This window comes from Erythranthe guttata, chromosome 13, assembly GCF_056151865.1.
Source record: "Erythranthe guttata isolate IM_541 chromosome 13, IM_541, whole genome shotgun sequence".
Lineage (NCBI taxonomy): Eukaryota > Viridiplantae > Streptophyta > Magnoliopsida > Lamiales > Phrymaceae > Erythranthe > Erythranthe guttata.
Window position 1 is genome coordinate 8,126,954 of NC_142545.1, and position 18,175 is coordinate 8,145,128.

The window sequence follows — 18,175 nt, forward strand, 5'->3', positions numbered from 1 at the left end:
TCGAATTCTCTAATCATCACTTAGTCAGCTCTGGCCATAGACTTAGAATGATTACAAACTTTCAGAACACACACGACATCCAAGACTATTCTAGCAATCGAATCCCCGACTACAATGCACAGACCTCCCACTAGATTTCGGACTGCACGAACACTGGCCCTTGGGATGGTCCTCGGTGGAACTCAGGGACAGGTCACGATACAGCTGGTCCTCTAGTGAAGTCACGGTGATGTCTAGGTCATAAGGACTAATGGTGTACAACTATACCATAGATATCTCTACTCGATTATTGGGAACCACTTAGAGATTTCTAGGGTGAGGGAGTTCAGTGAACTCGTCAACTTACGAGCACCCACTTATGCATGCCGATATCACAATACCGTATACTGATGAGATGCAGTACACATACACTAAGTGCTAGTCTTCATGGGAAAGGCCGATATCCTCATTAGTGGCGTAACCCTTCGACTAGGAACACGTTTAACAGTTATAATACTTAAGTAAATATCTCACGATCCTAACGATCAATTACTAGTACTTGTAATAACTGTAAGGACTATATCTATGCTTGTGACAAAGGGACAAAGATATAGAATGCCAAGGTGTTTTATCATTAATACGAATAAAGGTTCGTTTATTACAATAATAAATACGAAAGACCACAGCCACATGTTGGCTTGTTGGTCACCTACTCTAACACATTCATGTCCTCGAGCTGTAGTACGTATTTTCATGATCGCTTTTGGAATCCAATTTTTACCATGTTCGAGTCCGAATTTGGAATTTTGCCATTAGACAGGAATTGTAGCCAGCTCAAATAGCTTCGGGGATTCCTTCTTCTAATTTGATTTTATTTTCCTAATTGCAACTCTTTTCTTATTCTTCGATCAATTTTGCTTCCTAGACACCTAATTTTCGATTTGTACCTATAAGATACCAAATCCACCAATTAATATTGAAATATAAATCAATCCGAAAAAAAATCCACGTAAACCTAAATGTAGTGTTTTATGTCTACAATCCACTATATCTATTTTATCTAGTGTTTTTGCTGTTGTTTGTTGATGCGTATTAAAGTCCTAGTATTGTAGTTCGTGTGTTTAAGAACGTTGTTGCGAATGCACTTTTGCGCATGTTTTTTTACATGTACGTTTGTGCATGTCCATTTGAGCGAGTGTGCTTATGCATGTTTGTTGACTTGTATTAATATCCTAGGATTGTAGTTTGTGTTTTCATGATCGTTTTTGCGAATGCACTTTTGCGTGAGTACTTTTGTGCATGTTTTTGTAATTTTACTTGTGTCCGTATCTTTTTGTAGTGAGTGTTTTGTGCACGTTTCTTGATGCGCATTCATGTCCTCGAGCTGTAGTACGTATTTTCATGATCGCTTTTGGAATCCAATTTTGACCATGTTCGAGTCCAAATTTGGAATTTTTCCATTGGATAGGAATGTAGCCAGCTGAAATAGCTTTCCAATGCCACCGGAATCAGTTGAATTGGAGTACGGATGAGAAAGTTATGCTCGACTTCGTGCACACTACCAAAGATGTTCGGGGATTCCTTCTTCTAATTTGATTTTATTTTCCTAATTGCAACTCTTTTCTTACTCTTTGATCATTTTTGCTTCATGGACACCTAATTTTCAATTTGTACCTATAAGATACCAAATCCACCAATTAATATAGAAATATAAATTAATCCGAAAAAAAATCCACTTAAACCTAAACGAAGAGTTTTATGTCTACACTCCACTGTATCTTTTTTATCTAGTGTTTTTGCTGTTGTTTGTTGATGCGTATTAAAGTCCTAGTACTGTAGTTCGAGTTTTTAAGAACGTTGTTGCGAATGCATTTTTGCGCATGTTTTTTTACATGTACGTTTGTGCATGTCCATTTGAGCGAGTGTGCTTATGCATGTTTGTTTATTTGTATTAATGTCCTAGGATTGTAGTTTGTGTTTTCATGATCCTTTTTGCGAATGCACTTTTGCGTGAGTAATTTTGTGCAAGCTTTTGTACTTTTACTTGTGTCATTATCTTTTCTAGCAAGTGGTTTTGTGCACGTTTCTTGATGCACATTCATGTCCTCGAGCTGTAGTACGTATTTTCATGATCGCTTTTGGAATCCAATTTTGACCATGTTTGAGTCCGAATTTGGAATTTTGCCATTAGACAGGAATTGTAGCCAGCTTAAATAGCTTTCCAATGCCGCCGGAATCAGTAGATTTGGAGTCCGGATGAGAAAGTTATGCTCGACTTCGTGGACACTACCAAAGATGTTCGGGGATTCCTTCTTCTAATTTGATTTTATTTCCTAATTGCAACTCTTTTCTTACTCTTTGATCAATTTTGCTTCCAGGACACCTAATTTTCGATTTGTACCTATAAGATACCAAATCCACCAATTAATATGGAAATAAAAATTAATCCGAAAAAAAATCAACGTAAACCTAAACGTAGAGTTTTATGTCTACATTCCACTGTATCTTTTTTATCTAGTGTTTTTGCTGTTGCTTGTTGATGCCTATTAAAGTCCTAGTATTGTAGTTCGTGTTTTTAAGAACGTTGTTGCGAATGCACTTTTGCGCATGTCCATTTGAGCGAGTGTGCTTATGCATGTTTGTTGATTTGTATTAATGTCCTAGGATTGTAGTTTGTGTTTTCATGATCCTTTTTGCGAATGCACTTTTGCGTGAGTACTTTTGTGCATGCTTTTGTACTTTCACTTGTGTCCGTTTCTTTTCTAGCGAGTGTTTTTGGGCACGTTTCTTGATGCGCATTCATGTCCTCGAGCTGTAGTACGTATTTTCATGATCGCTTTTGGAATCCAATTTTGACCATGTTCGTCTCTGAATTTGGAATGTTGCCATTAGACAGGAATAGTAGCCAGCTGAAATAGCTTACCTATGCCGCCCGAATCATATGATTTGGAGTCCGGATGAGAAAGTTATGCTCGACTTCGTGGACACTACCAAAGATGTTCGGGGATTCCTTCTTCTAATTTGATTTTATTTTCCTAATTGCAATTCTTTCTTACTCTTTGATTATTTTTGCTTCCTAGACACCTAATTTTCGATTTGTACCTATAAGATACCAAATCCACCAATTAATATAGAAATATAAATTAATCCTAAAAAAAATCCACGTAAACCTAAACGTAGAGTTTTATTTCTACACTCCACTGTATCTTTTTTATCTAGTGTTTTTGCTGTTGTTTGTTGATGCGTATTAAAGTCCTAGTATTATAGTTCGTTTTTTTAAGAACGTTGTTGCGTATGCACTTTTGCGTATGATTTTTTACATGTACATTTGTGCATGTCCATTTGAGCGAATGTGCTTATGCATGTTTGTTTATTTGTATTAATGTCTTAGGATTGTACTTTGTGTTTTCATGATCCTTTTTGCGAATGCACTTTCGCGTGAGTACTTTTGTGCATGCTTTTGTACTTTTACTTGTGTGCGTATCTTTTCTAGCGAGTGTTTTTGTGAACGTTTCTTGATGCGCATTCATGTCCTCGAGCTGTAGTACGTATTTTCACGATCGCTATTGGAATCCAATTTTGACCATGTTCGAGTCCAAATTTGGAATTTTGCCATTGGATAGGAATGTAGCCAGCTGAAATAGCTTTCCAATGCCACCGGAATCAGTTGAATTGGAGTACGGGTGAGAAAGTTATGCTCGACTTCGTGGACACTACCAAAGATATTCAGGGATTCTTACTTCTAATTTGATTTTATTTTCCAAATTGCAACTCTTTTCTTACTCTTTGATCATTTTGGCCTCCTGGACACCTATTTTTCGATTTGTACCTATAAGATACCAAATCCACCAATTAATATAGAAATATTAATCTGAATAAAAATCCACGTAAACCTAAACGTAGAGTTTTATTTCTACACTCCACTGAATATTTTTTATCTAGTGTTTTTGCTGTTGTTTGTTGATGCGAATTAAAGTCGTAGTATTGTAGTTCGTGTTTTTAAGAACGTTGTTCCGCATGCACTTTTGCTCATGTTTTCTTACATGTACGTTTGTGCATGTCTATTTGAGCGAGTGTGCTTATGCATGTTTGTTGATTTGTATTAATGTCCTAGGATTGTAGTTTGTGTTTTCATGATCCTTTTTGCGAATGCACTTTTGCGTGAGTACTTTTGTGCATGCTTTTGTACTTTCACTTGTGTCCGTTTCTTTTCTAGCGAGTGTTTTTGGGCACGTTTCTTGATGCGCATTCATGTCCTCGAGCTGTAGTACGTATTTTCATGATCGCTTTTGGAATCCAATTTTGACCATGTTCGTCTCTGAATTTGGAATGTTGCCATTAGACAGGAATAGTAGCCAGCTGAAATAGCTTACCAATGCCGCCCGAATCATATGATTTGGAGTCCGGATGAGAAAGTTATGCTCGACTTCGTGGACACTACCAAAGATGTTCGGGGATTCCTTCTTCTCATTTGATTTTATTTTCCTAATTGCAATTCTTTCTTACTCTTTGATCATTTTTGCTTCCTAGACACCTAATTTTCGATTTGTACCTATAAGATACCAAATCCACCAATTAATATAGAAATATAAATTAATCCTAAAAAAAATCCACGTAAACCTAAACGTAGAGTTTTATTTCTACACTCCACTGTATCTTTTTTATCTAGTGTTTTTGCTGTTGTTTGTTGATGCGTATTAAAGTCCTAGTATTATAGTTCGTTTTTTTAAGAACGTTGTTGCGTATGCACTTTTGCGTATGATTTTTTACATGTACGTTTGTGCATGTCCATTTGAGCGAATGTGCTTATGCATGTTTGTTTATTTGTATTAATGTCTTAGGATTGTACTTTGTGTTTTCATGATCCTTTTTGCGAATGCACTTTCGCGTGAGTACTTTTGTGCATGCTTTTGTACTTTTACTTGTGTGCGTATCTTTTCTAGCGAGTGTTTTTGTGAACGTTTCTTGATGCGCATTCATGTCCTCGAGCTGTAGTACGTATTTTCACGATCGCTTTTGGAATCCAATTTTGACCATGTTCGAGTCCAAATTTGGAATTTTGCCATTGGATAGGAATGTAGCCAGCTGAAATAGCTTTCCAATGCCACCGGAATCAGTTGAATTGGAGTACGGGTGAGAAAGTTATGCTCGACTTCGTGGACACTACCAAAGATATTCAGGGATTCTTACTTCTAATTTGATTTTATTTTCCAAATTGCAACTCTTTTCTTACTCTTTGATCATTTTGGCCTCCTGGACACCTATTTTTCGATTTGTACCTATAAGATACCAAATCCACCAATTAATATAGAAATATTAATCTGAATAAAAATCCACGTAAACCTAAACGTAGAGTTTTATTTCTACACTCCACTGAATATTTTTTATCTAGTGTTTTTGCTGTTGTTTGTTGATGCGAATTAAAGTCGTAGTATTGTAGTTCGTGTTTTTAAGAACGTTGTTCCGCATGCACTTTTGCTCATGTTTTCTTACATGTACGTTTGTGCATGTCTATTTGAGCGAGTGTGCTTATGCATGTTTGTTGATTTGTATTAATGTCCTAGGATTGTAGTTTGTGTTTGCATGATCCTTTTTGCGAATGCACTTTTGCGTGAGTACTTTTGTGCATGCTTTTGTACTTTTACTTTTGTCCGTATCTTTTTGTAGCGAGTGTTTTTGTGCACGTTTCTTGATGCACATTCATGTCCTCGACCTGTAGTACGTTTTTTCATGATCGTTTTGGAATCCAATTTTGACCATGTTCGAGTCCGAATTTGAAATTTCGCCATTAGATAGGAATTGTAGCCAGCTGAAACAGCTTCCCAATGCCGCTGGAATCAGTTGATTTGGAGTCCGGATGAGAAAGTTATGCTCGACTTCGTGGACACTACCAAAGATGTTGGGGTATTCTTTCTTCTAATTTGATTTTATTTTCCCGATTGCAACTCTTTTCTTACTCTTTGATCATTTTTGTTTCATTGACACCTAATTTTTTATTTGTACCTACAAGATACCAAATCCACCAATTAATATAGAAATATAAATTAATCCGAAAATAAATCCACGTAAACCTAAATGTAGAGTTTTATTTCTCCACTCCACTGTATCTTTTTTATCTAGTGTATTTCCTGTTGTTTGTTGATGCGAATTAAAGTCCTAGTATTGTAGTTCGTGTTTGTAAGAACGTTGTTCCGAATGCACTTTTGCGCATGTTTTCTTACATGTACATTTGTGCATGTCCATTTGAGCGAGTGTGCTTATGCATGTTTGTTGATTTGTAATAATGTCCTATGATTGTAGTTTGTGTTTGCATGATCCTTTTTGCGAATGCACTTTTGTGTGAGTACTTTTCTGCATGCTTTTGTAATTTTACATGTGTCGGTATCTTTTTGTAGTGAGTGTTTTTGTGCACGTTTCTTGATGCGCATTCATGTCCTCGAGCTGTAGTACGTATTTTCATGATCGCTTTTGGAATCTAATTTTGACCATGTTCGAGTCCAAATTTGAAATTTCGCCATTAGTTAGGAATTGTAGCCAGCTGAAATAGCTTCCCAATGCCGCTAGAATCAGTTGATTTGAAGTCCGGATGAGAAAGTTATGCTCGACTTCGTGGACACTACCAGAGATGTTCGGGGATTCTTTCTTCTAATTTGATTTTATTTTCCTAATTGCAACTCTTTTCTTACTCTTTGATCATTTTTGCTTCCTGAACACCTAATTTTCGATTTGTACCTATAAGATACCAAATCCACCAATTAATCTAGAAATATAAATTAATCCGAAAAAAAATCCACGTAAACCTAAACGTAGAGTTTTATTTCTACACTCCAATGTATCTTTTTTATCTAGTGTTTTTGCTGTTGTATGTTGATGCGTATTAAAGTCCTAGTATTGTAGTTCCTGTTTTTAAGAACGTTGTTGCGAATGCACTTTTGCGCATGTTTTTTTACATGTACGTTTGTGTATGTCCATTTGAGCGAGTGTGCTTATGCATGTTTGTTGTTTTGTATTAATTTCCTAGGATTGTAGTTTATGTTTTCATGATCCTTTTTGCGAATGCACTTTTGCGTGAGTACTTTTGTGCATGCTTTTGTACTTTTACTTGTGTCCGTATCTTTTTTGTAGCGAGTGTTTTTATGCACGTTTCTTGATGCGCATTCATGTCCTCGAGCTGTAATACGTAATTTCATGATCGCTTTTGGAATCTAATTTTGACCCTGTTCAAGTCCGAATTTAGAATTTTGCCATTAGACAGGAATTATAGCCAGCTGAAATAACTTTCCAATGCCGCCATAATCAGTTGATTTGCTCGACTTCGTGGACACTACCAAAGATGTTCGGGGGTTCTTTCTTCTAATTTGATTTTATTTTCCTAATTGCAACTCTTTTCTTACTCTTTGATCAATTTTGCTTCGTGGACACCTAATTTTCGAATTGTACCTATCAGATACCAAATCGACCAATTAATCCGAAAAAAAATCCACGTAAACCTAAACGTAGAGTTTTATTTCTACACTGCACTGTATCTTTTTTATCTAATGTTTTTGTTGTTGTTTGTTGATGCGAATTAAAGTCCTAGTATTGTAGTTCGTGTTTTTAACAACATTGTTGCGAATGCACTTTTGCGTGAGTACTTTTGTGCATGCTTTTGTACTTTTACTTGTGTCCGTACCTTTTTGTAGCGAGTGTTTTTGTGCACGTTTCTTGATGCGCATTCATGTCCTCGAACTGTAATACGTATCTTCATGATCACTTTTTGAATCCAATTTTGACCATGTTCGAGTCCGAATTTGGAATTTTGCCATTAGACAGGAATTTTAGCCAGCAGAAATAGCTTTCCAATGCCGCCGGAATCAGTTGATTTGGAGTCGGATGAGAAAGTTATGCTCAACTTCGTGGACACTACCAAAGATGTTCGGGGAATCCTTCTTCTAATTTGATTTTATTTTCCTAATTGCAACTCTTTTCTTACTCTTTGATCAATTTTGCTTCCAGGACACCTAATTTTCGATTTGTACCTATAAGGTACCAAATCCACTAATTAATATAGAAATATAAATTAATCCAAAAAAAAATCCACGTAAACCTATACGTAGAGTTTATCTCTACACTCCACTGTATCTTTTTGATCTAGTGTTTTTGCTGTTGGTTGTTGATGTGTATTAAAGTCCTAGTATTGTAGTTCGTGTTTTAAGAACGTGGTTGCGAATGTACTTTTGCGCATATTTTTTTACATGCACGTTTGTGCATGTCCATTTGAGCGAGTGTGCTTATGCATGTTTGTTGATTTGTATTAATGTTCTATGATTGTAGTTTGTGTTTTCATGATCCTTTTTGCGAATGCACTTATGCGTGAGTACTTTTGTGCAAACTTTTGTACTTTTACTTGTGTCATTATCTTTTCTAGCGAGTGTTTTTGTGGACGTTTCTTGATGCACATTCATGTCCTCGAGCTGTAGTACGTATTTTCATGATCGCTTTTGGAATCCAATTTTGACCATGTTTGAGTCCGAATTTGGAATTTTGCCATTAGACAGGAATGGTAGCCAGCTCAAATAGCTTTCCAATGCCGCCGGAATCAGTTGATTCGGAGTCCGGATGAGAAAGTTATGCTCGACTTCGTGGACACTACCAAAGATGTTCGGGGATTCCTTCTTCTAATTTGATTTTATTTTCCTAATTGCAACTCTTTTCTTATTCTTTGATCAATTTTGCTTCCTAGACACCTAATTTTCTATTTGTACCTATAAGATACCAAATCCACCAATTAATATACAAATTTAAATTAATCCGAAAAAAAATCCACCTAAACCTAAACGAAGAGTTTTATGTCTACATTCCACTGTATCTTTTTTATCTAGGGTTTTTGCTGTTGTTTGTTGATGCGTATTAAAGGCCTAGTATTGTAGTCCGAGTTTTTAAGAACGTTGTTGCGAATGCACTTTTGCGCATGTTTTTTTACATGTACGTTTGTGCATATCCATTTGAGCGAGTGTGCTTATGCATGTTTGTTTATTTGTATTAATGTCCTAGGATTGTAGTTTGTGTTTTCATGATCCTTTTTGCGAATGCACTTTTGCGTGAGTAATTTTGTGCAAGCTTTTGTACTTTACTTGTGTCATTATCTTTTCTAGCAAGTGTTTTTGTGCACGTTTCTTGATGCACATTCATGTCCTCGAGCTGTAGTACGTATTTTCATGATCGCTTTTGGAATCCAATTTTGACCATGTTTGAGTCCGAATTTGGAATTTTGCCATTAGACAGGAATTGTAGCCAGCTTAAATAGCTTTCCAATGCCGCCGGAATCAGTAGATTTGGAGTCCGGATGAGAAAGTTATGCTCGACTTCGTGGACACTACCAAAGATGTTCGGGGATTCCTTCTTCTAATTTGATTTTATTTTCCTTATTGCAACTCTTTTCTTACTCTATGATCAATTTTGCTTCCAGGACACCTAATTTTCGATTTGTACCTATAAGATACCAAATCCACCAATTAATATGGAAATATAAATTAATCTGAAAAGAAAATCAACGTAAACCTAAACGTAGAGTTTTATGTCTACATTCCACTCTATCGTTTTTATCTAGTGTTTTTGCTGTTGCTTGTTGATGCCTATTAATGTCCTAGTATTGTAGTTCGTGGTTTTAAGAACGTTGTTGCGAATGCACTTTTGCGCATGTCCATTTGAGCGAGTGTGCTTATGCATGTTTGTTGATTTGTATTAATGTCCTAGGATTGTAGTTTGTGTTTTCATGATCCTTTTTGCGAATGCACTTTTGCGTGAGTACTTTTGTGCATGCTTTTGTACTTTTACTTGTTTCATTATCTTTTCTAGCGAGTGTTTTTGTGCACGTTTCTTGATGCACATTCTGCTGGGGATCGTGCATGTATACGCAACGGAATTTAAAATTTTTAGATCGAACTAGTCACATAGTCAACGTACCATAACGCTTCCGCCATACACATGGTAATTATCGATTTTATTAAAACATGTAAAACCGAAAAAAATTATAAAACATGCTTGTTCATCATATAGCAAAATCGAAACACCTATTCACATATTACTCATGCTTTTAAATTAAAATTCACACAAACGATGTTCGAATCAAATTTACGAAAGTTCCGATTTAATTACCTCTTGTAGCGTGAGATTTCGACAAATCGAAACCTAGAACTGAACACGTACAAGCTGCGAATTACCAATCCTGGGGGCAGCAACTCACGGCTGGAGCAAGCTGGTCCAGCAGGTGGCGGACAGCGGCGCGTGGCAGACGCGGTGGCGGCGCGTGCTGCGTAATGGCGGCGCGTGCGACTTCGACGGCGGGGCAGCGATGTTCCTCTCCTCCAATCAGGTTTCACCTCGTATGTTTTGACCCACTCGAACTACAGCACTAGATGTAAACGAGTTAGATAAAAAACAAAGAATAAACAAAGGAGTAGAGAGGGGAAAACCGGCAACAAGCGGCGGTGATCGGTGGTGGCGCGGCGGGGCAGCAGCGGCCGAGAGAGCCGAGCGGCTAGGGTTGGACGGCTAGGGTTTTGGTGTGTAAAAATCTGATCTAAAACTCTTGTTTGAGGTCTATTTATACTAGGGTTTTCAATCCTTGTGGGTTTAAGTCATTGGGCTTGACCCACTGATGCATTAAGCCAATTCCCTCGTCAGCCTCGTTTCTAACAAACGATCGTTCACAAAATTATAACAAAATTATATTTTTGACGAGCTCAAAGTCCTCGTCAATACGAGTGCCTCTTCGAAATTTCCAATTTCCAACATTGGAAACTTCCACTTCAATGGACCTGCTAAATCGGGAAACTTCACAATTTAGAAAGTTCACTAAATTCCGCATGTCTCTCTTTCTCTACATTTATTCCGATTCGCATTCCACAATTACGAATCTTGGATTCAATCATATCGACATCCAATCGTTCAAAGATTAACATATTAATCTATGCTTGTTGTTATCAAGGATCTATATTACACGAGAAGTGTGACCCTCAATGGTTCAGGTGTATGCTAGCCGTGGGCTCACAACTCTTTGTGATTCAAACAACACATTGTTCTTATACGAACTCCTCCCAAGAGTCCCGATTAGAGTAAAACTCATTTTACCTAATCCTCAATCAAATCGGTGCCCATCGAATCAAGATTGGCGTCTAGCAACTACGCATCATGATTCCCTAGATACAAGTGAAGTGCCTGCAAGAACCTTATGATATAGTTAGCGTACAGTACGATCCCTTCGCAGCACATGTCCCGATTGAACTAGAGGCTTTGGTTCACCGAGACCTCTTATAAAGTTCAATGACCGTGCGAACGTTCTAGGTATTATAAATTCGTTCGTGTGTGACTTAGGGAAACACATTTTCCTAATCACCCCACTATCAACTCTGGCCAGAGATTCCTTGGATTATAAACCGTCATAACACACAGGACATCCATGACTACTAAAGCGCTCGAATACCCTACTACAATGCACAGACTTCACACTAGATTTTGGATTGCACGAACGTTGGCCCTTGGAGTGGTCCGCTGTGGGACTCAGGGACAGGTCACGATACAATCGGTCCTCTAGTGATGTCACGGTGATGTCTGGGTCTTAAGGACTAATGGTGTACAACTATATCTTAGAAACCTATTACTCGATGAATGAGAACCACTTATAGATTTCTAGGGCGAGGGAGTTCAGTGAACTCATCTAGTATGAGCACCCACTCAAGTATGCCGATGTCACAACATCGAGGACTGATGAGACGCAGTACACATACACTAAGTGCTAGTCTCAAAAGGGAAAGGCCGGTATCCTCATTATTGGCGTAACCCATCGACTAGGAACAAGGTTTAATAGTTACATTACATTGCAAGTTATCTCACGATTCTACTAGATCAACTCACAGTAATAGAGTAACTCGTTAGGACTATATCTATGCTACTTGCATGGGATAAGAGATATAGAATGCCAAATGAAATGTTTTATTATTACGAACGAAAAACGATTGTTTTATTTCAAGAAAAAGAGAAAGACCACAGCCACAAGTTGGCTTGTTGGTCACCTACTCTAACAATCTCCCACTTGACCTAAAGCCAACTACTCATAAATCTAAGTCTCATCACCTTGGTCGAAAAAACGCTCCCCAAGGTTAGGAAAAGAATTTTCCGCCCCCTAGGTTTTCTCGACCAAGGTGGTGCCTTCCGTCGGCCGCTCTTCCATCTCCGGTGATCGGATTGGCTTGGTTTCACCACCAATCAACTCGTCTCATCGGCGCGCTCACATTGAGGGTGATTTTGTGGGGTTCTGTCTTCGGGTAAGGGAGTTACGTTTTTGTCTTCTCTTTCGTTTTTCAAGATCTTGTACGTGTTTCGGAGGTGCTTGCGGTTTTGATCGTTTGTTCGTGGTGGATTGACCAGATCTACGGTCGGACGAGGTTTGGCTACGCTTTCGTAGTCAAGGCGTGAAGTTTTGAAGGATTCCCGTCGGATTTAGGCCGTGTGTGTGTTGACGGCCATTGATTCCGATCGGGGGTGAACGGCCGGTGGTTGGGCTCCGGCGGATCTGACGGCTAGGTTCTCGGTGTGCGTGTTGACGGCTAGGGTTTCGGTGGGCTTGGTGGGCCGAGGGGCTAGGGTTCGGTGGTGGGTAAGGCCGCGGCTAGGGTTGTTCGGCCGGTGTGGGCGGCTAGGGTTGCTCAGCTGGTGGTGGGCTGCTTGGTGGGCCGTGGGCTAGGGTTCGGTGACCGGTGGCGGCTAGGGTTTTCTTGGCCGGTGTTGGGGGGCTCGGATCTAGGGGGGTTTGTCGACTAGGGTTTGGGTAGGGTGTTACAAGGGGTTAGGTTTTGACGGCCACTATGGCTAGGAAGAAGACGGGGGTTGTGGCGTTGGATAAGGGGAAAGGAACGGTAGCCGTGGCCGTTGCTCCGAAACCGGCCACGGCCGGGAAAGGCAAAGGGGGGACCGGTGTCGGGGACGGTGCTGTATTGCCACCCCCCGAGCCAACACCGGTCACACACCCGATTGAGGCTTCGATGACGGCCAAAATTCCACATGCCGAGACATCAACGGTAGGTGAACTTCGTGGCTCTACGACAGGTCTACACTTCGATGATGGTGAACGGGTGAATTGGGCACAGTTCTTCAAAGGCAAACCACCACCACCGGAGGATTTGGCTTTGGACTCGGTGACAGGACTTGATGATTCGAACGTCCTACGTTTTGAGGAAGATGACGAAACAGATTGGGGTACGAAAGGTGTGTTCTTGGCAGTTGCATATTTTCCGGGGAAATTCCCTGGTGTTGAAGCCATTCGTGCTATCAAATCGCAATGGGCGGTCCCGGTGGAGTTTCAAATCCACCCTACGGGGTGGATTGGGTTCAAATTCACAACGGACCAAGACCGGATGAAGGTGGTGGAGTTGGGGAAATTCGAACATGGCCTGGCGACACTCTACATTCGCTCCATGCCGGAATTCTTCAACTTTGACATCAATGACATGATGTTTGTACCGGTTTGGGTGATCATACGCAACATATCTGCGGAGCTCTACAATAAAAAGGTGTTGAGTAAGATCGCTCAGAAGATAGGCAAACCAGTACAAATGGACAAGGTTACGAATGAGATGGGGAGGCTAGGCTTCGCTCGGCTGCAAGTGGAGGTGGACGCATCGAAACCATTACGACGATCTCTCAAGTTGATCAATGCGAAAGGGAAAAGCTATGAGACCCCAATCGAGTACAGCTATGAGCCAGTGCTTTGCTCGAAATGCCAGACCTTGACGCATAAAACGGATCAATGTCGAGCGGCGGCGGTGGTGAAACGCGGACGTAGTCGAAAACCCAAACCGGTGGTGAGTGCTACACAAGATCCACCGGTGACCACGGTATGGGCCGGTAAGAGAACGGTGCTTGTGGATGAGTCGTTGCCGGAAAAGGAGGCGGTGACCGTGGATGATGAGGTGCCCGTGGGTGTTGAGGATGGTGTTTCGGAGGATGGATCGACCGAGTGCTATGCAGCCGATGACGATGATCGGGGATCCTTGGTGGAGTTTAATGCCTTACACTCCCCAACTTCCCCAGGAACAGCCCCTTAGTCGAAGTTTACTATCAAGAAGAAGTATTTACCTCCGGATGCGCTTCTGCTACCTAAAGAAGTGGAATCAAATTCGGTGGTGGAAAGTGAGTCGAAGATTGTTCGTGATGACCGTGACACTGCAGAGCCGCGGGGGGGCCTCAAACCCCAAAAGACGAAATGATCGTGGGATGTTGGAATGTGAGGGGGTTGCTCAACTCCCTCACGCAAAAGGAGGTCGAGGACCTCCTGGGTAAGCACAAGCTTTCGGTTTGTGGCTTATTGGAGACGAAGATTTGGGACACGGGAACGTTGAACTCGATCGTGGAACGGCGGTTCCGGCACTGGATGAAGGCCGACAATTTTCACCTACACACGGCTGGCCGGATCCTCGTTATTTGGAATCCGGATGTGGCTCGAGTGGAAGTTCTTGGTATGACGTCGCAGGTGATCCATTGCAAGGTAACGTGTCTGGTTACCAAACGACTATTCTACGCTAGCTTTGTGTATGGGCTTTTCACACCGGTTACGAGACGGCCGCTATGGCATTCGTTGGTGGAGTTTGGGTCGAATATTACCGAGCCGTGGCTTTGCTTGGGTGATTTCAACGTGGTGCTTAAGCCGGAGGAGAAATCGGGTGGCAACTTGATGACCCCCTATTTGTTGAACGATATACAGACATGTTTTCGACAAAGTGGACTTGAGGACTTACCCTCAACTGGATTTCAATATACGTGGACGAACCATACGGTGTGGAGTAAACTCGACCGTGCGCTAGTAAATCAAACGTGGCGCGATGTGTTTGAAGCTAGTTCGGCACACTTCCTGCCGTTTGGGGGGGTGTCGGACCACTCTTCGGTGATCGTGCGATTAGGTGGGACCGAACCCCCGGCATCTCGGCCTTTTCGTTTTTTCAACATGTGGACTCAGCACGACGATTTCCAACGAGAAGTTAAGGAGATATCGACGGCGAACTACCGGGGCAGCCGTCAGTGGGCCGTGTGCAAGAACCTCAAGGCCCTTAAGCACCCTCTTAAACGCTTCAATAGGCGAGAGTTCGGGCATATATCTGAACGGGTGAAACGGGCGGGAGGGGAGCTTGAGGAAATTCAGCAAATCTACCATAATGACCCCCATAATCAACAACTATGTGGGGAATTGATGGCTAAGGTGGAGAAATATCGGTTCTTGGCGAAAGCGGAGAAGAGTTTTTTCTACCAAAAGGCGAAGTTGCACCACTTACGAGACTCGGATCGTACGACGAAATTTTTTCATGGGATGGCGAAGCGAAATGCTAAACGAAACAACATTACAGCACTTCGCAAGGAGGATGGCACGTTCACAACATCCCGAGATGAGGTACTAGGCGAATTCGAGACATATTATCAAAATTTCTTGGGCACTCGTACTACATGCGAACCGGTTGATACTCACGTTATTGCCACGGGGCCGAGACTTGGAGAGGAGGACCGTGATGGGCTGATTCAACCGGTGACGGGGGTGGAGATTCGGGAAGCACTTTTCGATATCGCTGACGATAAGGCTCCGGGACCGGATGGGTACACGGCTCTCTTTTTCAAGGCTGCGTGGTCGAAAGTTGGACCTCTCCTTACTGAGGCAGCCTTGGAGTTCTTCCGCAGTGGTGAGCTGCTTAAACAATGGGACACCACGGTTTTGGTGTTCATACCAAAATCAGCCCAAGCCAAAACGGTGGGTGATTTTCGGCCTATCGCTTGCTGCAACGTAATTTACTAGGTGATTGCGAAGGTAATTACGAAGCGAATTGAGAAGGTGTTGCCCTCTATCATAGATCGGGCTCAGTCTGCTTTTGTGAGTGGGCGATCTATCACGGACAACATACATATGGTGTAGCAGCTCATGAGGGGCTATGAACGCAAGAGGATTTCTCCCCGGTGCATGATTAAGATGGATTTACGGAAAGCCTACGACTCCGTAAATTGGGACTTTTTGCGGTCAATGTTGGTGGAGTTAGGGTTCCCGGACTTAGTGGTTCGATGGATTATTGAATGTGTGACATCAGTCTCCTACACGGTGTCGGTTAATGGAGTGACGAAGGGGTTTTTTCCGGGGATGAGAGGGCTTCGTCAAGGGGATCCGTTATCCCCTTATCTCTTCGTTATATGCATGGAATATCTATCGAGACTGCTGCATACACGATCGATGGAGCAAGAGCTCAACTTCCATCCGATGTGCCACGTGCACAAATTGACGCATCTCATCTTTGCCGACGACTTTATGCTATTTTCGAGAGGAGATGCTGCATCCGTTCGTACGCTTGCCACTACGGTTCTCGAGTTCGGCCATGCATCGGGGCTTCAAGCGAATAACTTGAAGTCGAATATATTTCTTGCCGGAGTCCATGTGGCCGACCGCACATCGATTGAGGGTGAATTCGGATTTGCCACCGGCACCTTCCCATTTCGATACTTAGGTATTCCACTTGCTGCGTCAAAACTGCGAGTGCTGAATTATCAACCTCTGCTTGACAAAATCGAGCATGCCATTGGAGCTTGGAAGGGGCATACGTTATCTTATGCGGGTCGGTTGGAGATTTTGAAGGCGGTGGTGCAAGGTACGCGTTGCTATTGGCTTTCGATTTTCTCGGTGCCGATTACGGTTATTGGTCGCATTGAGGACATGGCGCGGGATTTCTTGTGGGGAACTAGTGCTCCTAAAGTAGGTTGGGAGCACCTGTGCAAGCCGAAGGCCGATCGGGGGCTGGGACTTCGGTGTTTGCGCACGTGGAACCGCAGCTTGTTAGTGAAGGACCTATGGGACATCCACATGAAAAAGGATTCCCTATGGATCCAATGGGTGAATGAGTTTTATCTCAAAGGAACGGCCGTATGGGAATGGCAACCGTCGACGACTTCACCCCCGTATTTTAAAAATATATGTCGCATCCGGGATGAAATCGTGGGCAAGGCGGGGTCAATCCCATTGCTTCTTGCTCGAATGGAGGAGTTTTTGAGCATGGGGAAGATCACGGTTGGACGAGTATACGACTGGATTAGGGCCCCTACTGGGGGGCCGCCTTAGGGCCGACGGATTTGGGACCATTCGATGACTCCCAAGCACTCTTTCATTCTATGGTTAGCTGCCCTTGATTGGTTGCAAACCCTAGAAAATGTGGCAAAGTTCGCGACGGTGGAGAAGACATGTGATTTGTGCGGAGCGGGGAACGAAGACCGTGAGCACTTATTTTTTCGATGTAGCATCTCGAGAGATGTTTGGGACCGCATTCGTGTTTGGTTGGGGATCTCCCAACGACCGACTACGCTAAGGGCAGCATTGAAGTGGCTCGTGAAGGATGTCAAGGGCAAATCTTACCGAAGCAAGGCGAGGAGATGTGCTTTGGCAAGTGTTGTTTACCACATTTGGGCAGCTCGGAATAGGATGAAATTCGACATGACGGAAACGACGACTACCGCTATTACTCGGAGGATCAAAACCCACGTTTACTCAGCTATGTTTATGCAGCATCCGGAATTGACGACCAGCAGTGGAGGCCGATTCATGATAGGCCAAATCGACGCAAACTAGGGCATGGGGCTTACCCCCAACCGATACTTTTCCTGTTTTTACGAACTTGATGTTTTTATGTTGCTTTTATGTTTTTTGATGGCGTATAGCTATCCTTTAGTGCCTCAATTCCCTCGGGTATGCCCGTTGTAATTGTCTACGACTTTTTTTGATTTATACTATTTACATCTTCAATCAAAAAAAAAAAAGTCTCATCGACTCTCGATGTTTCTCGTGGACTGATCCTGACAATGGCTTGGTGAAGGGATCTGCAATATTGTCCTCCGAGGTGACTCTGTCTAGCTTGACTTCACCTCTCTCTATGGTCTCTCGGATCACATGGTATTTTCTCAACACGTGCTTCGACTTCTGATGAGCTCTTGGTTCCTTAGCTTGCGCTACGGCTCCGTTGTTATCGTAGTACAGCTGTACTGGATCGCTAGCGTTCGGAAACACACCCAACTCTTGGATGAATTTCCTAATCCATGACCCTTCCTTTGAAGCATCTGATGCTGCAATATATTCAGCCTCGGTGGTGGAATCAGCCGTCGTTCCTTGTTTGGAACTCTTCCAACACACGGCACCCCCGTT

At 42.0% G+C, this 18,175-nt stretch overlaps 1 protein-coding gene across 1 annotated transcript; it reads left to right on the plus strand.

The window, feature by feature from the left end:
- The first annotated feature begins 17,125 nt into the window (after positions 1–17,125).
- LOC105973865 (uncharacterized) lies at positions 17,126–17,605 on the plus strand. Its single transcript, XM_012998912.2, has one exon. It carries the CDS (start codon positions 17,126–17,128, stop codon positions 17,603–17,605), a length of 480 nt encoding a protein of 159 aa, XP_012854366.2.
- Positions 17,606–18,175: the final 570 nt, after the last annotated feature.

Bases quoted from the DNA above. Each gene is read 5' to 3' on its own strand.
- LOC105973865 (XM_012998912.2), top strand. From the start codon at position 17,126: ATGACTCCCAAGCACTCTTTCATTCTATGGTTAGCTGCCCTTGATTGG.